Source organism: Anopheles marshallii, chromosome 3 (genome assembly GCF_943734725.1).
Source record: "Anopheles marshallii chromosome 3, idAnoMarsDA_429_01, whole genome shotgun sequence".
Classification (NCBI taxonomy): Eukaryota; Metazoa; Arthropoda; class Insecta; order Diptera; family Culicidae; genus Anopheles; species Anopheles marshallii.
Window position 1 is genome coordinate 62,518,200 of NC_071327.1, and position 21,438 is coordinate 62,539,637.

Genomic DNA, 21,438 nt, shown 5'->3' on the forward strand with positions numbered 1-21,438 from the left:
CTGCAAGGAATGATCCTCTTTCGGTGAGCAACATAGGTATGCTGTGATGTTGCTGCTAATCAATCGTTTCATTAACACTTTTATTCCATCATCACACTACACACATTTCCGTACGTTTTTCTCTCCCGTTTTTCGACCCGCTTGGGCCGATAACCGTCAGCAGATCGGCAAAAGGTCCATATTGGTGGTTTGGGTTACGGCTACGTTAGATTTTTTGTTTAACTTTATTGAATACATTTATACTGCGTGTAGATGTAGTATTTTGCTGTTGTTCGGCTTAGGACAGAGTAATTGGGTGGGTTTAGTAACATAAAAGTTCATACATTCCTAACCGTTCAAAAGGGGGGAGCATCGCTCTGTCGCATTACCCTTGCTGTGACTGCAATTGCAGGAGGCTCTGTGTTTCAACGCACACTACGACCTTTCCCTACCATAGTTGTTTGCAATTAACTGCGTCGGGAGCGATACAGGGAGGTTTCATATCATCTCTATGTGCTTATTGTGTTACTTCCTAATGCTTGAGATTGTGTTTAGCGGCAAACTATCGTTGTACGCGCGCTGATCGTTACTTCTATGTATCGACGAAGTAGCATAATTTGTTGCATTTTTTTGTTATTTTCATCATTTCACTGTGTGTGTGTGTTTGTGTGAGTGTGTCGGTGTTGAGCTTTAGCTTTCTTCAGTGCCTAATGTACCGCCTATGATATCGTAAATAATTTATTCGCATCGTAAAGGATCGGAAAGTTCGAAATTATTTTTACACACGCAGTGCACGTGCACACACACACATGCTCTTATAGAACAAATTACAGAACACTCACGGGCGCGCTTTGTTTGCCTGTCTCTAAAATAGTATTCACCCAATGGTAATTGCGATGCGTCACATACACGATATTTGTGTATATTATGTTGCATATTGCACCGACAGCTTGGAGTACACCCCCTTTTGTTACGGGTGGTGATCGTTGAGAAGTGAACACAAACACACCCACGCACACACGAAGCGTCCTTTAGTATCATTCTGATGACGGGATAAATTGGTTTCATGGAGAGCGCTGATGATCGCCCGTACATACTATGCTTATTACCATACTTATATATGTTTCATTAAATCGCAATTTAGTTATTTCACCTCTCGTCTCGATTTCCCAACCTGTATAAGCGGTTGTGGCTGTACTGTTGGGTTGATGTATCTGTTTTGCCACAAGGAACAGTTCATTCAAATTTGTGAGTAATTTCTGTTACGTGTATGAACACCACTACCGCGTTGCAAACTTGTTTGTTCAATGATAAGAAAAGTGAAGTCCTTCTGTAGCATGTAGCTACTTGACGCTTTTTGTCTGTTTTAAAAGCAATCTCTACAATTTAGCACCGTGTCGTTGGTTGCATGTATGTTGTTGATCTTATGAAAATTGATTTCATGTTACAATATTACTTTAGTTCGCTCCACAGACTATCAATCCATCCGCTCCTCCTTTATGCCTTTCACTCGGTGTTGTCGCATAAACGTTCTCTCGCCTATACGCGGCTTACCAGCACAAATCATTAATCCACCGTCTGATCCTCCCTTTCGATCTATTCTACAAAAAATCCTTTAAAATCTTATTCATTTCCATACCAAAACTATCATTTCCCCTTTTCTTATGCCTCTGAGATCTGAGCCTACAGCATCCTTTCGCAGCAAATGCACCAGCATGCGTATCACACACGTATCAATCACTTTGTTGCACCGAAACCAATTGAACGCCACAATACACGAATTTTCTTCACGCAATTAAAAACTGCACTCGACCGCACTCATATTCCTTCTTCTGATAATTCGCACTCGCGCACAATCGCAGAACGTGTCACAAAAAATGCACCCACAACATCGGTGCCTCGGTTGTGATCAAGCTGCTGTTGTTAATGCCGACAGGCTGGCCATGCCGGCGTATCCATACTCCGCAGTTCGGCGGTTGAAGACGTGAGCACGTCTGTACACCGCCATCCGCAATCGGTGATGTGGAATGCAGATTTCGAAGATATCGCGATGATTGCTCGTAGTATGTGATGAACAGGAAAGGACACCGAAACGTAATGCACATACGTTTTTAGTGTCCAGCAACACGAGATGGTCGACTGGTACTGCTGGCCCGGTGTGATGAAAGTTGCTAGAACGGCTACGGTACGAAATCTACACGTGAACGACTGATCGGAGACGCTAGGAATCGATCGATCGTTCTCGGTTTCGCACGTGATTTCGCGATGGGGATGTGCACAATGGGGGATGTGTTGGGATGATCGATAACATGACGCCTAATTATGCCCACATACTATTGCACAGGACGATGGGAGAAGCTTCGGTGAATCCAGGTAAGCGCGATGAGGGTTCCATTCCATGATGCATTCTTTATATCACCATATTTTGCTGGATGGAAAATAGGTGATATTGATTTTTATTTCGATTCCTCCTTCCTAATACTAAAGCCGATCGGATGGGGAATACTGGTGAACTGAAGCTGCACTCATGTCCAATTGATTCGCAAGGTATGTCCACGGTGTTATGCAAAAAAAAAGAAAATACAAAAAATGTTATTAAGGTGTGTATAAGAATAAAATGATCTCCCTTAAGCTATAAATTTTCCAAAAATACGTTACATTTTGATAATAAAAACTTTAATTTTGTTAAAAATGTACTCTAATTATCGAAATAAACGTGAAAATATCAATTATCAATGTGCTTCGTACTTTCTCTGGCACGCATTATTCGCGTAACTCGGGAAAAGATTGTATTTCTTTTTTTTTAAGTAACTCTTCAATCCCGTTTGCTAATCAGCTGTGAGTCAATTTGGGGAAAAAATGTGCAATACACACTGGAATTTACCTTCGAATCATCGCCTATCACGATTGTTATACCCACGGATACCGCCGCCACCACCACCTGCACCACCGCCGCCACCCCTGTGCTGGTTGCGGTCGCTACGGTGGTTGGAACGGTCTCGATCTCCACCCCGCTGCTGGCCACGATCTGACGAATTGCCGACACCTCCATCCCCACGATCATTCTTACGGTGCATGTGATGATGATGCATCGGAGGAATCATCGGCGGAGGCACATGATAGCCGTGGCTGGGCAGAACCGGTGGCGGTCCTTTCATCGTAGGTATACCGCCAACGAGCCCACCGACAGCGCTGCTCAAACCTCCACCACCCTGACCACCTCCAGTGCCGCCAGCCCCACCTGCACCACCGCCGCCACCACTGCCTGCATTGCCGGTGCTCATGCTGTTCGCCGACTTCCACATGAACTCCTCCATCGACTGTTCGTACGCTCGCTTGTCGTACATGGCAGCAGCAGCTGCTGCAGCCGCTGCGTGACTGCGCGGTGGAGGCATACCACCAGCTCCAGTTACGCTACCCGGAATCGAACCGGGTGGCAGTGGATACTCCGGTATTGGTAACCCCTCGTAGTAGCGCGGCGGTGGCGGCAAATTATCGTACGGCATAGGCATACCTGGGAAGCCAGGCGGTGGAGCGTACGGCATCGGTGGCAGCTGGTTCTGCATGTTGCGCATATAATCGGCCACGTACGCTTCGGCAGCAGCCGTTGAACTGTACCCATCGGCCCAACGATGATGATGGGCCGGGTGATGCATTGCCCCGAGGGCAGCAGCACGTGAAAGACCACCGCCGCGATCACCTCCATCACCTCCATTTCCGCCGCCCATTCCCATCCGCGGACCGCCCATTCCATGACCGCCGTGCCGACTGCCACCTCCACCACCCATACCTCCACTGCCTCCACCACCGTGCCGGTCCTTCCGGTAAGGTGCAAACATTGAGCTTGCTCCATGCGATCGACTTCCGCCACCACCTCCATCTCTTCCGCCCTTTGGACCTGGATACATGCGTCTTCCACCGCGCCGTATCGGTCCAATACCACCCCCGGTTCCTCCACTGCTGCGACTTCGCAGTGACGACGAAGTGGGTCGACCAAAGTTCGGCGGTCGTCGGAACGACTTCGATGCCGCTTTTTCCTTCATCAACTTTGACGCTTCCTTTGATTTCTTCAGTATTGGAGTCATATCGATGCTTGTGTCTTCGGTAAACAGTCGACACAGTTCCTCCGCCACTTTGGGCTCTATCTCCTGTCCATCCCGTCCAATCTTGACCGGTTTATCGTCGTTCCAAGCGTTGTACAGATGCGATGTACTGGTAAATGGTAGCTCCTTCTTACAAACCCAATCGATCTTGATAACTCCACCGAGCGCTTTGGCCGACATACCCGGGGGCAGCACCCAATCAACCGCCGGTAGATCGCGCCTTGCCTCCGCACCCATGCGTGCGAAACCCGCAAACTTGCCACTTTCCTTCACCGAGTACAGCAGAATTACATTCCGGCTTTCCCGGAACGCCTGGTTCAGGTTGGCTTCGTTCGGTGGCAATGTTGACCAGACGCCCTTCGTCTTGGATAGCGCCACATTGTCGTGGTTGTTCGATTTGATCAGAAAGAAGCGTGCCTCCCGGAACAGATAATTGATCTTCGTTACGTAGTCGTACGATTTCACCGTGTTTTTCGTACCGGAAGCATTGCCGGCGGCTTTCGTACGACTGCGCTTAGCATCTGGGGCACCAGAGGCCGGACTGCGGCTTCTAGATTTTCGATCGTCCTTCTTGCTACCACCTTCACTGCTGCTACTGCTGCTGCTGCTGCTACTGCTACTGCTAGTACTTGTGTCGTTTGCATTGTTGGTACTATTGTTTGCCGCATCGTCCTTTGCTTCCGGGCCATTGCTCGCAACGGCGGAAGCAGATTCCTTGTCCTCCTTTTTCTTACCAGCCCCTTTTTTGCCATCCTGCGACACAGTAATTACTTTCTTTTTCTTCTTCTCAGCGGACGTTGTCTTCTCTGTATCTTCTTTTGTGGTGGCTGCTGTTGTTTTAGCCTTCTTTTTAGTCTGCTGGGGCTGCTTGGATGCCGCTACTTTTTTAGTGACGAGCTTCTTCTTCGCCTTCCCGGCAGTAATTTTAGTCTTTTTCACACGCTTGTTATTACGCCGTTCTTCCTGGTCATCGTCCTCCTCCTCCTCTTCGTCTTCTTCATCCTCATCTTCCTCTTCCATCGGATCGTCCTCGTCTTCCTCGTCATCATCGTCATTTTCATCTTCATCTTCCTCGTCGTCTTCATCTGCAGCATTGTTGTGTTTTGTATCATCTTCAGCCGCAGACACTTTCTTCGCCTTTTTCTTCGTCATCTGTTTATCCTTGGCGGCGCCATTTTCCTTTTGGGTGGTTTTTGCATCGTTTTTTTTCTTTTTATCGCCCTCGCCACCATCGTCTTCTTCTAAATCGGTACCGGAGTCTGATTCCGCCGAACTGACCGAACTGATACTAGGATGCGAACCATCACCGTCGTCAGCCTCGGCTTCGTCAGCATCGCCATCCCCATCGCCGGAAGCTTCCGACCGGGTGTCATATGAATTTTCCAGCGCTTCCGCGATGTCCCGTTCCGTTTCATCTAGCCCGAGATTCACTGCGTCCAGATCGGCCATCTTGACTCTTTCGGTGTATAGCAAGCAAGCTACTGCTCTCTCGCTCGCTCTAACGGTTCCACGAGGAACGAATCACACGCACACCACTTTGTGCGTCGTCGCGTCGGTGTTGGATGGAGATGAAATAAAACAAAATAATGTAAGATTTTTCGGCAATAACTTTCCATAAACTAAACTTAACATCATAAAACACACGATGTGCTAAACAATTTACATTGGGATCTGACTTTTCGCACGCTATTGCAAATGGAAAAATGAAAGAAAAAAACAAAGGAATAAAGGGCAGGGACACAGCGGTACTGATTGTATGGCACTAGCGTTCTTTTCAGTAAACTTGTCCCAGCAGTGGAACGAAATAAAACGGAACACTTGCGGAAGCAATGTAATAACATTATTTTTACAATTACCTATAGGTATAGTGGCTGCAGGTTCCAGTTCCTGCCCTTGTTCCGATGCAAATGTTTTGGAAGAAGGAAACAGTGGAAATCGGCGAAGGAAGCAGAGATTAGTTACTCACAATACACAACAAATACTTTGTTTCCACGTCGGAAAAGTGTCTCCGTGCGAAGTCCGTGTAAAATTCTAACCTAATATAACCTATACACTTATAAAAACACTCATTTTCGGCAATATTTTAGAATATTTCTACGGGGCTCCGTGCTTTGTATCTTCCTTTCTGCTCGCACACAATACTTGTCCCCATGTAGCCATTTTGTCTTTGACAGCACATTCGCCCAAAGAGCATTTCGAAAGGGTGTTCGAACTTTTTAGAACAATTTATAAACGATGAATGTATTAAATTAGATTTTAGAAAATTTGAAAAGTTAATTAAAAATACCCTTGAAAAAGGATACATAAATTCAGTTTTTTTTTTATTTTGTGACATATTTCGAATTCAAACTTTGGTTTGTGTTATACCCATGCGGCAAAAATAACGAACACATCGAGATGAACTCGCCGGCCCTGCACTGACGTTTTGAGTTATTTTGACGGCGATGCATTTTGATGTTTTCATATTTTAGGCGCTCTTTTCTACGGGCCCATCGTTGGAGCAAGTACTGCTTGATAATTATCCCAACATGAAGCGAAAGGAAAAGGTTGAAAATGAAACGGGCTTCGAAGGATGGGTAAGAATCGCGCAAGATATGCTGTATTCTAGTGTCATCCGCTACCGTTCAACTCTTCCTAGGGCGACTATATGGATGCCAAAATTGCCAAACTGGAGGACCAGTTTAGGCACAGCTCAGCTAACGTGGGGGAAAAACTATCGAATCTGTTCGCGGGTGTATCCATTTTTGTGAACGGTTACACCAATCCGTCGGCCGACGAGCTGAAGCGACTCATGATGCTGCACGGCGGTGTGTTTCATCATTACAAACGCTCCAACACAACGTACACGATTGCATCGATCTTGCCCGACGTGAAGGTACGTTCGATCACGTCCGAAATAATCATCAGTCCACGCTGGGTAGTGGATTGTTTAAAAGAGGGCAAGCTGCTAGACTACTCGAAGTATTTGCTGTACACACAGCATAAGCCTTCACAACCTAAGCTGGCATTCAGTAAGTTGATCCCCGTGAAAAGCCATGCCACGGATATAGCGAAACCGGTAACCAAACAGGACGGCGATCCTAACGACATCAGTCGGAGTGAGTGTCTTAACGTGCTGGGGATGCTAAAGCACTTTGCCGATCCGATACCGGAAGCATCGGTTCCGAATCAACAACAAGCAAACTCGCCGCAAAACACGGCCGAAGATATATCTATTGACACAACATCGTGTGAAAAGGTCCTGGAAAATGAGGGAAGTCCACAACCGTTTACCAATGGACATGGAAAGAAATCTGTAACTTCACCACAATGTTCGCCTGATGTGTTTTCGGAAGAAGACCCGCTCCCAACGGAAAAAGCTGCTCCTCAATCATCAATGGTTAAAAGCCCAACAAAACTGGCGCCTTCCAAACAGTCGCTTACCGCGACGGATCCTAACTTTTTGAAGGAATTTTTCAATAACTCCCGACTGCACCATATCGCTACGCTTGGGGCAGGTTTTAAGCAGCACGTATCAGAATTGCGGGAAAAATCAACAGGTTCATTCCCGGCCCGTGACGCACTGGTGCAGTATATTAATAGCCGTGCTAGTATACGAGAGCCAACGGAAAGTGAATTCCGCAACGATTCCAACGCACGCTATATAATGCACATCGATATGGATTGTTTCTTCGTATCGGTTGGTTTGCGGAAGTATCCTCATCTCCGCGGTCTCCCGGTAGCCGTCACACATTCCCGAGGATCCGAAGCACGCGTTCCATCGCATGCTGGACAGAACCGTGCGTTAGAGATCGAACTGTATCATAAGCGGCTGGAAGAGCGCTACAAAGCACCGGACATTCCGATCGAATCACGGCTATCGGCGATCGATGAACATAATTCACTGTCGGAAATTGCTTCCTGCAGCTACGAGGCTCGTCAGTGTGGAGTAAAGAACGGCATGTTTGTTGGGGCAGCCTTAAAGTTGTGCCCGGAGCTTAAAACCATTCCGTATGATTTCGACGGCTACCGGGAGGTGGCCCATCAGCTGTACGACATGATCGCGCAGTACACGCTTGACATAGAGGCTGTTAGTTGTGATGAAATGTTTGTCGATTTAACCGAACTGATCCACTCGACCGGGATAGAAGTGATGGAGTTTGTAACGTATGTGCGGAACAAGATTTCGACAGCTACCGGATGCGCTTGTTCGGCAGGGATTGGCGCCAATCGTCTGCAAGCTAGGATGGCCACAAAAAAGGCAAAACCCAACGGTCAATATCAGCTGGTTCCGGGAGCGGTGGAGGAATACATGCGGCCGATTCCAATAGCAGATCTACCGGGCGTTGGACCTAGCACCTCGCACCGATTGAAGAAGATGACGTATGTCACATGTGCCGATTTACAAACCATCCCCAGGAACGTACTGCAGACCGAGTTTTGAAAAAAGTTCGGTGAAACACTCTACAATGCATGTCGCGGAATCGACGAGAAGCCGTTGGTGTACGATCGAGGAAGAAAGTCGGTATCGGTCGATGTGAACTATGGGATACGCTTCAGCACCGAACAGGAGGTGGATCGTTTTATGCGCCAGTTAACGGAAGAAATTCACCGCCGGTTGTTGGAGTTGCGTGAGCGAGGAAAGCTCGTTACGGTCAAACTGCTCGTTCGCTCTCCAGAAGCACCGATCGAGACGGCAAAGTTCATGGGCCATGGGTTATGTGACGTTGTGACAAAGTCCCAACCCCTTCGCCAGCACACAGACGATCGTACACTGATTGAAGGGGCAGTACTGGAACTGATGCGCACGTTAGCGATTGAACCATCCGAGCTGAGAGGGATTGGAATTCAGATTTCCAAATTTGAAGGTGTAAAACGTACGGCCGATAATGAAGCTGGTAATCGGTTGAAAAGCATGTTCCAGAGAGCGGAGGATAAAAGAAAGCCTCAACCAGAAACGGTTCAGGTTGTCTGCGACGAACCGAAAGTCACCAAAACCAATGAACAGTTTCGTACATTGTTTCGGCAACCCGATGATCAGGAACCTTGTACATCTCGTAGTTGTACCGCCGTACCTCAAACAGTAGTATCGCCGGTACGGCAAAATTTGAACACACCGACAAAGGCCGAGTTTAATGGCTATATCAATTCCCCCAAACGAAACGATAGTGCTACCTACTCGCCTGGTAAAAAAACTACCGGTGGATCAAAACCTGGCACTAGAGGTCGACGTGGAAGGCCTCCAAAATGGGCTTCATCGGGCGGAAGGAAGGATCAAACCCAAACCGCACAAAGTTCCGGTGTGATGAGGAAATTTTTAACATCTGCTAGTACTACCAGTTGGTCCACTGATCTGCCTGACGGACTTGACCCGGAAGTACTGGCTGCACTGCCGGAAGAAATACGAGAAGAAGCCATACGCGACTACAGAAGACAGCAGCAGCAGCTGTTGCTTGCGGTTAATAACAGGACGTACCAACCTCCAGTGGAAAAGACTCCCGTGAAGATGTCTCCTCTCAGGGACGTTTGCCATCATGAACGGAAATCACCAATCACTCCACAAGCTGTGAGTAATGCAGCCGATGAACAGAAAATAAAGATCGAGCTAAAATTTCTTCAAGCACTACCGCCAGAATTACGGATCGAAGTGGAAAAGCAGATCGAACTCAACAAGGACAACATGGTGGTAACATGCAGTGACACAGAAATAGATGAACCTTTACTAGTCACACCAGAGAACAGTCCTGTGCGGGAGATAAAACCGTACAAAATATTAGAACCGAAAGATGGTACTCCCAAAAGAACTTCAGCTGATTGTGAAACACCAAAGGATACAAACATTCTGAGACGCGAGAACTGGAGAGGACTTGTGGAAGAATGGATAGACAGTACCGACGAACCGTACGAGTACGATGTGCAGCTCTTAGTGTCGAATGGGCAGGAACTGTGCGAGAACAAGTCGGTAGAACGTTTGTATCTTTTTTTACGTTGCTTTCATCGGTTGGTGCAGGAGAAGCACAATTGCAGTTGGCATCTGGCATATTACAATGTTGTTCATCCGATCCAGGATCGAATGATCGCACTGTACGGGAACCGGCTGGCAGTGCCAGGGAAAATTACTTGTGAAATGTGCAATAGTGTGGTTTAGCATACCATAATTGGCTGTATAGGATTCTAATAATTAAGTATTCAAATTTTATTTATACTATTTCAAGAGAAATAAAACCAAAAACTCTATTTGTACAGAAGAAGTCCATGACGGCTGATGGATTCCCATATATTGTGACATTGAATTTAATTTCCTCGCCCAAATTACAACTGATTATTTGAATATAACTTCTGCTGCAAGGGCATCATCATTTCAGCTGTTCCACTGTCACTGACCGTCAACATCACAACAAACCAGAATCCTTTTTTTCCAGCTCCAAAACAAGCCAAAAGTTAACAAACCTCTGGTTTCGGGGGTCGAGATTTTCTGAATTTATATAATAACCAAATGGAGGATAACCTAGACGGAGTGTGTCATTTGTGTCTCAGTGGTGAAATTACCGACCTAAATGTTTTAAACGACCGGGAACTAGTAGTGAAGATAGGTCGAGTATTTTATTTCACGGTATGAGAAATTCGTGACCGTGACTGTGCTCCGATATTTAATTCAACTCTCTTCATCATTTAGCTAACACCACTATCGCAGTCAAGCGGGCTCATCTGCGGTACATGCAAAACGACCATAGAAGAATTTTACTGGTATGCGGAACAAGTAGCAAGGAATCAGCAGCAATTGAGAGACAAGATACACCCGAATCTGCCTACAGAAAATCGGCAGGAAAAAACTGAACATTCCGCTGAAAACCATGATTCCTTGATAGTGGATCCTTTATCAAGCGAGGTTAAGCTCGAGAAATTCGTTGAGCCAAATGACGACTCAATGACTATCGATGAGGGGAATGGAAATTGGACGTTAAAAGAAGAAAGGGATGATGTTCCGACATCAGATTCCGAAACCGAACAGCTACCAGCCCAAAATATTCCGAGTGTTGCAAAAAATGAGCAGATTGCTGTAGATCCCTCCCAAGTTAAGAATGAACTTATGAAAGCATCATATGAAGACCCATCGACACACGATGTTCAGACCGTTTCTAAAAATGCAGTTATTGATGAGGAGCCCTCTCAAGTTGCACAAAATGTGCGCATAGAAAACTCCGACCAAGCAACCGAAGGCGAACAGTCCAGCAATGATCAAACGACCAAACTCACCCCGGAACAGTTGGTGCTGAAACATTACAAACTAACGTGCGACCTCTGCTCGGCACCGCTGAGCGATTTTAGCGATCTACACAAGCACTATAAACTTACGCACAAAGTAACGGGCTACTTGCGGTGTTGCAACAGAGCGATCCACAAGAAATGCTGGATGATAGAACACCTGCAGCTACATCTAAATCCGGACACCTTCCGATGTGAACAGTGCGCCAAAAGTTATTCCTCCAGCAAAGTTCTCAAAGAGCACATGAAGGAGGTCCACGCTTCGGCAACGGAACGTTCCTTTCCCTGCACCACATGTCGCAAAGCTTTCGTTTCGCGCTCCCACCTTAATGCACATATAATGGTGGCGCACGGTACAGTTCCGTGTACGCAATGCGAAAAGGTGCTGTCTAGTCAGGGCTCACTGCGGAAACACCTTGTCGCGGTCCATGGCGAGGGTGAAAAGCATGTATGTGAGGTGTGTGCCCGAGTGTTTCGGTCCAAGCAGTGCTTCGATGCGCACCGGAAAGAACACGAAGGACGCCGGCTAGAGGACAAGGTGCAGTGCGAACTGTGCATGATGTGGCTCATGAACAAGTACTGTCTTACGAAGCATATGCGCCGCAAACATACGCAACCGGAAGCTGGTGAAGTGGTGTGTCAGACGTGCGGAAAACATGCACCCAACCCGGAGGCGCTAAAACATCACGTCCGGAGCGTTCACAGTGAAAGCCGGTTCGAGTGTGAATGGTGTCATAAAAAGTTCAACCGACCGCATCATATGAGGGTAAGTATGGGATGAAAATCGAAATGTGGTCTCCCGTTTTCCTACTAACTTTGTTTTGTTTGTAGGAACATATTGCAATTCACCATACGGGCGAGGAACTGTATGGTTGCCAGCATTGTTCAGAACGATTCAACACAAAAAACAAGCTGTACTCTCACCGTAAAACCGTTCATCCGCAGGAGTTTGCTGGAGAGTTAAGGAAGCGAAGGTTAATAGAATAATTGTTTATAACGATAATGCTAGACTCTGATCAGTATTTAGCTGTACCTCCGGACCCTTATTTGAAGTTTGACAAAATAAACTTCCGTACCTTATGACACTCTGCTTTCTTTCTATTCAATCAATCTTCTATGGATTCTATCTCTTGCCTTGTGACATTACTTTATCTTCGTCGTCATTTTCATTACTAGCGCATCTGCTCATTTCTAGTCTGAGGATTCTCTCATAGCTTAGTACGCTACGTCGGATGGTTTGATGCGGAGAATCACCGGCACGCTGGTGCAGGGTAATATTGCCACCTCCGTAACGACGGCGGTCACCAGTTCCGGTGGCGTTACATCGTAATGCAGGTTAAGAATCGTTAGTGACGTGATCGTTTCCCAGTCGGCCAGCATCGGTTTTGCCTCGGGAAGATCGCGCGTGCGTGGCGCAAGCACGAGTTCGTTAGGATTACCTGTTCGATTACAAGGAAACCAACTGGAATTAAAGTACAACCGTCAACTGCCAAAATTACCGACCCACTTACCGATCTCGTTGTACACGAACGCATCCGTTTGCACGCGCTCGGTAAACTTGTGCGTTTCGCAGCATACGAGCACAGGGACATTGTAGGATTTGGCCACCAGTGCAATCTGTGCCGTTCCAACCCGACTCATTACAGATCCATTCGCTAGGAGAGCGTGTGCGCCGAGCAACACTTTCGTCACCTCTGGCATCACATAGCTGACTGCGTTGATTAGCACGCACATGCACTTTACGCCAAGTTGAACCAGCTCTTCTAGCATTGCATTTTCTTCCTGTCGCGGCCTTGCATTCACGATTATCACGCGGAAGGTTTTCTTCCGGCGTATCGCCTCCTCCAGGATATGTTTAATCAACGAGGAGCTAGTAAATTTTAAATACATTAATTTCCTTCCATTCTTCTCAATACAGTGATAGGGTTACTTACCAACCGTAGGTTAAAATAACATCACCATCGCAAATCTTATCCTGCACCGAGCAGCAGATTGCCTCTTCCGCTTTTTCGATCTGATCGCGGATGTACGATTCGATCGATTCCAGTAAACACTCCTTCTGTTCGGACACCGAAACCTTCCCGTCCAGTTGACGTGCGTACATTTTTACGTGCCGCAACGCGTTCGTCATCGAGACGGAGAAAGGGCGGCAGCGTTGCAGATGGTTAGCGGATACGTTCAACATCTCCTCAAAGCTTCGACCAAACTCTTTCTCCGCCGGTGTCTCATAATCTTGTATCAGCTGATTCAGAACCTTCAACAGGGCAAGACAGCGAGCTTTCGATCCAACGACCGCTCCCTTGGCGTACTGTATGCCAAGCTTCGTAACAGCAGGATGCAATGTGGGCGAGTTGACAATCTCGGTAGCGGCGAATTTCGGCTGATGCAAGTGATTGAACAAATTTACGATATGCTTACGCGGTGGCGCACCACCAATCCCGGTAACTCCCACACCACCGGTTGGAACAGTTTTGTTTGCTGGAGCTTTTGATTTTGCGGGTTCAGTGGCCACTTTCGGAACCTTTTTCGGTTCTTGCTTTCCGGCTGCCGGTACGGTGTCCCGTTTGTTCGCTTGCTGCGCATCCGCTTTTGCAGCTCGTTGTGCGTCCTGAATGGCACGACGTTCGGCTTTCGTTAATGTTGGTTTTACCGGTTTTGCTCCCTCCGGTGCGTTGGCGACGAGGGAAGGATTTTTTGCTTCGAACAGTGCTTTTCGTTCCGCTTTCGTTAATTCTTTTGTTTTGATTTGGTCAGAAACAATGTTATCCGCCCCAATTGCAGAACCTTCGCTTATATGTAAATCTTTCATCTTTTCACAAATGCTTGCATCGGTGCTGGATTTTTTTAACACAGCAGCTGGTGAAGGTTCCGCCTTCTGTTTGGCCGGTCGTTGTTCCTTAGCATTTGTCGATGGTGCTGGAGTTCGTTTCTGGGTTTCCTGTGCAGGTGCATCTTTATCCTTGCTTTTGGTTTTCGCAGCTAATTTGGCCGCTTTCTTCGCTTCACGCTCTGCAAGAATGTCTTCACGAGTTTTATCTGATTTAGCACCCGGTGCTGTAGCGGCAGGTCGTGCACTCATGGCTGCAGGTTGCTCTATGGGTTGGCAAGCAATTTGTGACGGATCTGAAGGTGTTTTTAACCCAATTGACAAACAGTTTGGAAAAAGTTGCTCGGTAGATATATCGTGTAAACCTTGCTGGATGTATTCAATCGTATGCTTAGCAGGCTGTGCCTCAAACACAAGCGGGTTGATGCCGTGCGATTCAGCAAAAGCAATTAATTTCCCAGGAATTGTACCTCCAGCATCGAACCGGAAAAATTCCGGACCGGGGAATATTTCGTCAAATGTTAGATTTTGTACGAACGTCGCAGGTTCCTTTGCCACCGGAAAAAGTTCGCTTGGTCTGATATCGATTATACCCACGAACTTTGTTTTATCGATTATGGGGTTTCGGGAAATCGACACGCTTTCTGGTACTGTTTCAAGCGTTTGTGGTTGTGTTTGACACACCGTTTGCGTAGAAATCTTCCCTGGTGGGAATAAATCTTCAACCGTTATCGATTGCAATTCAAGCTGGGGCTCTTTTTTGTCGTTCTTCGTCTTTCGTTTACGACGTCGGCTTGGTTTACGAGAAAGTTCAGGAGCTTCCGCTTCAATTCCCGGTCGCTGGTCGGACTCTATTGCAGTTATTGTAAGCGAAGTGTGAGTTGGTGGATTATTCTCCTTTTCAACTGCGTTGATTTGAGCGGTGTTAATCGTTCCGCAATGCGCTGCTACCTTTGTCGCGTCCGGTTTGGTTTTTTTGTGTGCTCGATTCCGTTTCTACAAACCAAATAAGGTAATTATAAAATGCAATCGTATAGGGTATACTATGCATGCAATTCTACAAACTAATAAAATTTCAGTGGAGTGCATCTAAAAGGAAGGATCGTGCAAAAGATCGACAATAGGGAGCGTGGGGGAACAAAATTTCCAATTGCGAAAAAAATAATAAACACACGCATTCAGGCTACACAATCCCGTACGATACCTTTTTTAACGATCCAGCATCCGTTGGAGCGGCGGTCTCCATGGTGATGGTGAAAGGGGAGAATTTAAATGGAGTATCTACAATCGTGGCAGTTAACTTTGGGAAATTTTTGTTTAATGTACGTTACATTCCGGCAGCATCGTAACAACAAGCAAATGCATTGCACACCGGGACACGAAAGAGATAAAGTAGGGAGAAAGTAGAAACACTTGTTAAAAGGATAACATCTACGGAGTAAATCGATCGTGGAAACAATCGGAAATGCAAACAATGATGCAATTATATAGTGACGAGTTAGTGGCGTATAGTAGCAACGATCGTGTTGCAATGGTAATGGAATGATAACAAATTTGGTATACCTTTTCGGCAGGCAGCAGGCAATTTTTTGCCTTGGTTGCAACGTAGCAGAATTGTGGCTTTCACCACGGAACAGATTTCTTTAGCGCAGCACAATGCTTGAAACTTCTGCTAGTGTATCGATCAGGGGCCAGCCGCTTTGTTCTATGAGTTCTACAAAAACGAAAATTATGAGAAAAATAGCTAAAACTTGACTATTTTTTTACTTACGACCAATAAATAAATAAAGTTTTTGCTCGTGCAGCCCTCTGGGCTGGTGTGCGAGGAGGAAATGAAATTTGAAAGAGACGGGAAGACATTTTGACACCGCTCGTTTGACGTTTCGTACATCTGCTATCAAATTCGAACTTCAATGGCGACGGCGAATTGTTTGAAATGTGACCCAAGGTGTGTAGATAAAGCACATTGTGTTAAATGCGTGTGCAAACCGTAGCGGAGATTGTGTGAAAGTTTTGCCATACCGAAAAGGGGTTGTGCGAAAGGGGGTGGCTGCTGTACACATACATATAAACATACACACACGCCAAGCAGCAAAAGGAATCCCATTCCCGAGACACCGAGATTTGTTTGCAGCCGGACGAAACGGCAACACGGTGGTTAAAAATAAACTGGCCGCCTTTGCCGTTTGGTGTTGGTTGGAGGTGCGTAGCACGCAACAAACGCGAGCATATTTTCCCCGTGTGGCATCTGCTGAATTGGTGTTAGCTTCTTCGCCCTGCCGACAGCCAGTACACGGTGCGTGTGCATTTGTTTTGTTGATTGCATTTTGCTCTACTGCGGGTTTCCAGTGCGGCAGCTTAAACGGGAAACTATGACAACCTACTCGACCGACAGTCAAGGTAAGCTGAACCCGCTTGTCCGGCTTGCATAATGTGCATTTGAATCGTTTGCGTTACATCTACCCCGGCAGGAAAATTCATTCCGGCCACGCAGCGTCCGGACGGAACCTGGCGCAAACCACGCCGCGTCCGTGATGGTTACGTACCGCAGGAGGAGGTACCGCTGTACGAAAGCAAAGGCAAACAGTTTGCCCAGAAACCTACCCTGCCGCCCGGTTTACCGCCGGAGGTGGTGCAAAAGGCAAAGGAAAAGCGCGAACGTGAACGGTTACGGCAGGTGCGAGAGGAACAACAGAGGAAGGAGCAGCAGAACAAAAAGCTGCAAAATAGCTTACCTCCCGGGGTGTTAGCGGTCGACGGTGCGGTGGGCAACAGTGAGAAAGAGAAAGCCAACACGGCCAAGAACATAAATGCCGCTTTACGCTGCAAAAAGACACCGGAACTGCCCGACATACTGCTGGAACAGCGACCGTCGGTCAAAACAAAGCAACCCCACCAGCAGCAGCAACACGCAAAATCGTCACAACAAAAGCCCGCCGCCGCTTCCAACAGTGATTCCGCCGTAGAGGAACTGGCAAGCGCCCTCGCTTCCGGTGCACAGCTAAAGCAACCATCCTCGACAGCAACCGCTTCGGTTGAAGGAGCCGAAGGACAGCAGTTGGAGGTGGCGAAAAAGCTACGCAAGCTCCGGAAGAAGATACGGGAAATTGAAGCTATCGAAACAAAGCTAAGATCCACCGACGGGCCAAAGCTGGACAAGGATCAGCTGGAGAAGGTGAAGCGGAAACCGGACATACTGCAGGAGATTGAAGAGCTTGAAGTGCAATATTCAGCCGGTGCCATGTGATGATAAAAGCGAGGATAAAACCGAATTTAGTCCCGCTTTGCGCATTAGGAAGCGCGCGGTAGAGAGTAATCCAGGAGCTGTTTTGTCAGGATGGCTGCATTTAAGTTGTCCGGCGAAGAAGGAACCACAAACCACACGTTGTGCGTACTCCGGATCAAAACACAATCGCTAGTTGGTAGTTGTCGCGGTACTGAATAACGCAGATGAAGGAGGTTTCTTCGCTGTACAAACTCACATGAATCGAACGAAGGGTGAATCGATACGATTGGTAGTGAGCCCAAGGAAGAACTTAATTTATCGCGAAAAAGGATGCGGTGGTGAGCTTCACTCGCCCACACACGTTTGCCACTGTTTTACAGCGGAATCATCGAAACGGAATTCATATTTTCGTTCGCATGTCGAAAACGAGGCTCGATTAGCTTCCGTACACACTCACGTTCAGCTGGGGTGTCCTTTTTTTCTGTCAGTCAGATTGTACATCCTCATAGGCTTAGTTTCACCGTTCGATCGGATCGTACGCTTGTACTGCCGGGATCTTGCTTTTAATTTTTTATGTATGTTTATATTCGAGTAGCTGCTAACGTGCGCTATCTGTTCTGCGTAACATACGGCCTACTATTTCCCCTGTCGATAGTACATATTTTCGATGCTTTACTCGATCTATCTCTCCAACGAACCTACGCTCCCGTTCCCCCGTGTTTTAGTCGAATGTGGAACGTTTTGTTTCTCTTTTACTTCACAGTCCAACCATCTCGTGGACTGACTAGCATTAACAGCTCCTACGTGTAAGCAGTTTTCGTGTAGCAAGTACGTAGACTTAAGATTAAACTAGTGCTAGACGTAAGTTTTAACGTAAATTGTTAAATGATATAAAAAGAAAGGGAAGCGAACGAGTGCAAGAGCAGGTAAACTAAGAGCGGTTGAGTTGGAACACGAAAAGTCAATAAACGTTTTAAGGACCAACGTTCCCGTGTCGCGCATTTCTTTACCAAAGAGCAAACATATTAAACCGGAACAGACTTATGCCCTGCCGTGAGTGCGTGTTTGTGTGTTTGTTCTGACGTGTATTTCTTATGACGATTTGCTTACAAATTAAAACAGTTTCCCTGCTTCACACACATTTTCATCCATTTGTTCGTGTTGTTGTTGGCATTTATATCCCTTGCTATGGTGCATTTCATTCGTAAAAACCATCACAATGCTTCACCGCAGATGGGTTTACTTGCGAGTAAGATTCGGATTAGAATGTTGTGGTGAGGAAATGGGCTGCGGTAAGGATGTCCTACAGGAGGTACATCCGTTACACGTAAATCCCAACCGAAAGCAGAAGAAATAGCACTCCAAACCCAAGGAACAGCGATGCAAACAAACTGATGGCCAGCTCCTTGAAGATTACGCTCTCCTTGGACGGTTGTTTCGGGCGAGATACTTCGAACACGAAGAACCAGGCGGTGAAGAATGTACCGAACAGCAGTAACACGCTGGCCAAATGTGGAAACACGGCCGGGTTCACCGGCGAGACATAGCGCACCATCAAATCCATGACGCTCGGATGTTGTCGATGCGATTTCCGGTATACCTGAAGGTTAATCCCATCGTATTAGTTATTAAATTTGAAATGCGTTGTCTAGTTTCGTAAGGCGAACTTTAATCTACGTACAGTAATAGAAGAACCACAGTAAATCTACAAAAACAATCTACTTTCACTACGTACAAATCGGCGTTTTCCAGCAAGTCTCTTGCTGTCGAAACTGACGTGGCGTGTAGTTTTTTTTCTTTGCGTAAAATGACAGTTCGTTTGACAGATGAACAAGAACAATAGGAGGGGCGAATCAAACCGATTTGTTTTGATTGTGATACCCCGGTATTTACAATTGCAGCAACTCAACCTGCTCTCAGTGCAGATTTTTTTTTACTTATTTCGGATAATGTAAGACAAGCATTTCCGCAAACGGGTTGTTTAAAATATGTAAGCTTTATTATACGCGATATAGCACAAAACGAATGAGAGGGCTATAATATCATGATAGACGATGAAAATAACAGGTGCGCTGCGCAACCTAACACAATAGGAAATAGGCACAGGAGAGATAACAGAACGGAAACAAGCACATATAGTCGACGAGTACTCTTTCGAGTGCTCCCGTCACGAAACACGTTCCTGGGTCGCACAAAGAATTAAACGCTAAAGCCCGCCTTTTGCCGACACTTTTGCATAAGGGCACGTAGCATGAACTGTTTTCGCGATAACTGTCGAATCTGCTTCAGGAACACTTCCAGATCAATCACGCCGCTACGGAGGGCTTCACCCATGAAGTAAGTTGCGTCTTCTATGGCGGCTTCTTCGGCATAGGCATTCAATAATCTAAAAAAAAAAAAAAGATAAACCCATATCGGTTATGGACTTTTGCTGCAGCTACGGTTGGACGTTTCTGTACGCACTGTTTGTAAAGTGGGGCAGTTGTGGTGACTGCTTCGTCGACATCAATAGATTCGACATTATCCAACGACTCCAGAGCACGTTCCAGCTCCTTTTCCTTATCCTTTAGCACGGTGATGCTCTTCGTCAGTTCCTTCTCGTCGCGATCGAGCCGCGCGAGAATGTCCTTAATCTTGACTTGACCCTCGTTTAGCTCTTGCTGCGTTCGCTTAAGTGTCTGCACCTCAGCCTGACACTGGTTTACCTTTTCCTGTACCCGTCGTTTCAGCTTATCTTCTACGGCACTTATTAGCGATGCCCGGATGTGTTCTTCTGTGATCGTTCCAGTACCTTGGTTCTAAAATGCAGAACACAAGCATAATACACATTCATTAGATTTGCTATTCTGGGAAATCTCGTTTCAGCTTACCACGGCCGGTGTAGATCCAGATATTGTTCCTGGTGCTGGCGGATAGGAGGGCATCCCGTAAGGCAATCCATAACCGGGACCGGCAGCACCGGGCGCGGGCTGTCCGTAGCTATTGTACCCTGGGCCCGCCACTGGATACGGAGCGAATTGTTGTGTTGGGTATGGAGGTATGTAAGAGGTACTGGTGGCCGGTGTCGGTGGCATATAAGATGCTGCAAGAGACGTAACAGAATAGAATATATAGCAACTGTTTCCCTGCGATTTTATATGCGTAGCCTTACGCTGCTGCTGATACGATGCTTCTGGTCCTTTGGAATACACTGGAGGCACTTCGCCAAATGTGACGCTCATGATTTGAATAAGATCCAGTAGATCGGCATTTTTCTGTGCAGGAATGAGACGATACAGTTTAGCAAACCATAGTACCATTATATACGTCGTGTTCTACCGGGTTCCAATCGTGCAGATAGGGCAAATAGATCTTCCCATTGAAATCAACATACGCCGACACCTTGATGCGCATTTCAGACGTTGGTTTGACGTAGCAAATCGGAGCATTCTTCGGGTGTGTATCCATAAGCCAGATACAGATGGGAATGTTGTACGTGTTGCCCTTATACTTCACCGGTATAGTACCATGAAGGTTGAGTAACATTTTCGTACTGCCATCGTTGAACACTGGGTAAGGAGATAAATTCCATCAGTTTGGAAATCAGGTCTTCAGGCCTGCTATGAAGATGACTCACCGTACTCTTCCATTCGGTGCTGAAGCCCGTGGTAAATGCGTAAGGCATTTGTGACGTCTTTCTTGGTCGCCGTAGGGTCCCGATACTGCAATAGAGACGAATGTGACGAAGGTGTTAATTTCTGTTTCCTTCTTGTTAGGACAGACACTTGACTTCACCTACCGTGGACAACATCCGGGACAGTGCATTTTCGTCTAGCTTGTGCATTGTGCTGCTAGTGCTAATCCACCAAGGTTGCTCACCGCTGTGACAAGGGCGTACCAAGATGTGGCCCTATGAAATAAGTTTAACGATCCCTTTGCTATGGCCCGCCTTTGCAGGGAGCTTAGGGTACTCCCTTCTTTGTGGCGAACTAAATTTCACAAATGAATCTTGCTTTTGATATGACGGGGAGATTTGGTGCAATTAAACATTCTAAATCTTCTGCTGCGTTTGACAGTTC

At 46.7% G+C, this 21,438-nt stretch overlaps 7 protein-coding genes across 7 annotated transcripts; 3 read left to right on the top strand and 4 right to left on the bottom strand.

Moving 5' to 3' along the window:
• Positions 1 to 2,870: 2,870 nt before the first annotated feature.
• On the bottom strand, positions 2,871 to 5,581 carry LOC128715590 (YTH domain-containing protein 1). Its single transcript, XM_053810499.1, has one exon. The coding sequence runs from the start codon at positions 5,529 to 5,531 to the stop codon at positions 2,871 to 2,873; it is 2,661 nt and encodes an 886-aa protein (XP_053666474.1). The 5' UTR covers positions 5,532 to 5,581.
• A 1,029-nt stretch (positions 5,582 to 6,610) lies between these two features.
• On the top strand, positions 6,611 to 10,209 carry LOC128715589 (DNA repair protein Rev1). The gene is given in 2 exon segments (XM_053810497.1): positions 6,611 to 6,658; positions 6,721 to 10,209. Coding segments are annotated over 2 exon segments (3,537 nt in total).
• Positions 10,210 to 10,557: 348 nt separating this feature from the next.
• On the top strand, positions 10,558 to 12,314 carry LOC128712973 (zinc finger protein 729-like). Its single transcript, XM_053807838.1, has 3 exons — positions 10,558 to 10,674; positions 10,738 to 12,093; positions 12,159 to 12,314. The coding sequence occupies exons 1-3, from the start codon at positions 10,558 to 10,560 to the stop codon at positions 12,312 to 12,314; spliced, it is 1,629 nt and encodes a 542-aa protein (XP_053663813.1).
• Positions 12,315 to 12,542: 228 nt separating this feature from the next.
• On the bottom strand, positions 12,543 to 15,400 carry LOC128711576 (translation initiation factor eIF-2B subunit delta). Its single transcript, XM_053806458.1, has 4 exons — positions 15,359 to 15,400; positions 13,262 to 15,150; positions 12,839 to 13,197; positions 12,543 to 12,766 (listed from the first exon to the last, which is right to left on the bottom strand). The coding sequence occupies exons 1-4, from the start codon at positions 15,398 to 15,400 to the stop codon at positions 12,543 to 12,545; spliced, it is 2,514 nt and encodes an 837-aa protein (XP_053662433.1).
• A 1,126-nt stretch (positions 15,401 to 16,526) lies between these two features.
• Positions 16,527 to 17,401, top strand: LOC128714208 (partner of Y14 and mago). Its single transcript, XM_053809084.1, has 2 exons — positions 16,527 to 16,554; positions 16,626 to 17,401. Exons 1-2 carry the CDS (start codon positions 16,527 to 16,529, stop codon positions 17,399 to 17,401), a joined length of 804 nt encoding a protein of 267 aa, XP_053665059.1.
• Positions 17,402 to 18,701: 1,300 nt separating this feature from the next.
• Positions 18,702 to 18,944, bottom strand: LOC128714326 (transmembrane protein 258). The gene has a single exon (XM_053809202.1). The coding sequence runs from the start codon at positions 18,942 to 18,944 to the stop codon at positions 18,702 to 18,704; it is 243 nt and encodes an 80-aa protein (XP_053665177.1).
• Positions 18,945 to 19,579: 635 nt separating this feature from the next.
• Positions 19,580 to 21,203, bottom strand: LOC128711908 (tumor susceptibility gene 101 protein). Its single transcript, XM_053806799.1, has 7 exons — positions 21,159 to 21,203; positions 20,997 to 21,081; positions 20,699 to 20,928; positions 20,532 to 20,634; positions 20,251 to 20,462; positions 19,844 to 20,178; positions 19,580 to 19,766 (listed from the first exon to the last, which is right to left on the bottom strand). The coding sequence occupies exons 1-7, from the start codon at positions 21,201 to 21,203 to the stop codon at positions 19,580 to 19,582; spliced, it is 1,197 nt and encodes a 398-aa protein (XP_053662774.1).
• Positions 21,204 to 21,438: the final 235 nt, after the last annotated feature.

Coding starts and splice junctions, on each gene's coding strand:
- LOC128715590 (XM_053810499.1), bottom strand. CDS start 5,531: ATGGCCGATCTGGACGCAGTGAATCTCGGGCTAGATGAAACGGAACGG.
- LOC128712973 (XM_053807838.1), top strand. CDS start 10,558: ATGGAGGATAACCTAGACGGAGTGTGTCATTTGTGTCTCAGTGGTGAA. Junction 10,675..10,737: donor GTCGAGTATTTTATTTCACG/GTATGAGAAATT, acceptor TTCATCATTTAG/CTAACACCACTATCGCAGTC. Junction 12,094..12,158: donor ACCGACCGCATCATATGAGG/GTAAGTATGGGA, acceptor TTTTGTTTGTAG/GAACATATTGCAATTCACCA.
- LOC128711576 (XM_053806458.1), bottom strand. CDS start 15,400: ATGGAGACCGCCGCTCCAACGGATGCTGGATCGTTAAAAAAG. Junction 15,151..15,358: donor ATGCTGGATCGTTAAAAAAG/GTATCGTACGGG, acceptor TTTGGTTTGTAG/AAACGGAATCGAGCACACAA. Junction 12,767..12,838: donor GTTCGTGTACAACGAGATCG/GTAAGTGGGTCG, acceptor GTAATCGAACAG/GTAATCCTAACGAACTCGTG.
- LOC128714208 (XM_053809084.1), top strand. CDS start 16,527: ATGACAACCTACTCGACCGACAGTCAAG. Junction 16,555..16,625: donor CTACTCGACCGACAGTCAAG/GTAAGCTGAACC, acceptor CTACCCCGGCAG/GAAAATTCATTCCGGCCACG.
- LOC128714326 (XM_053809202.1), bottom strand. CDS start 18,944: ATGGATTTGATGGTGCGCTATGTCTCGCCGGTGAACCCGGCCGTGTTT.
- LOC128711908 (XM_053806799.1), bottom strand. CDS start 21,203: ATGCACAAGCTAGACGAAAATGCACTGTCCCGGATGTTGTCCACG. Junction 21,082..21,158: donor TGTCCCGGATGTTGTCCACG/GTAGGTGAAGTC, acceptor TCTCTATTGCAG/TATCGGGACCCTACGGCGAC. Junction 20,635..20,698: donor ATCTGCACGATTGGAACCCG/GTAGAACACGAC, acceptor ATTCCTGCACAG/AAAAATGCCGATCTACTGGA.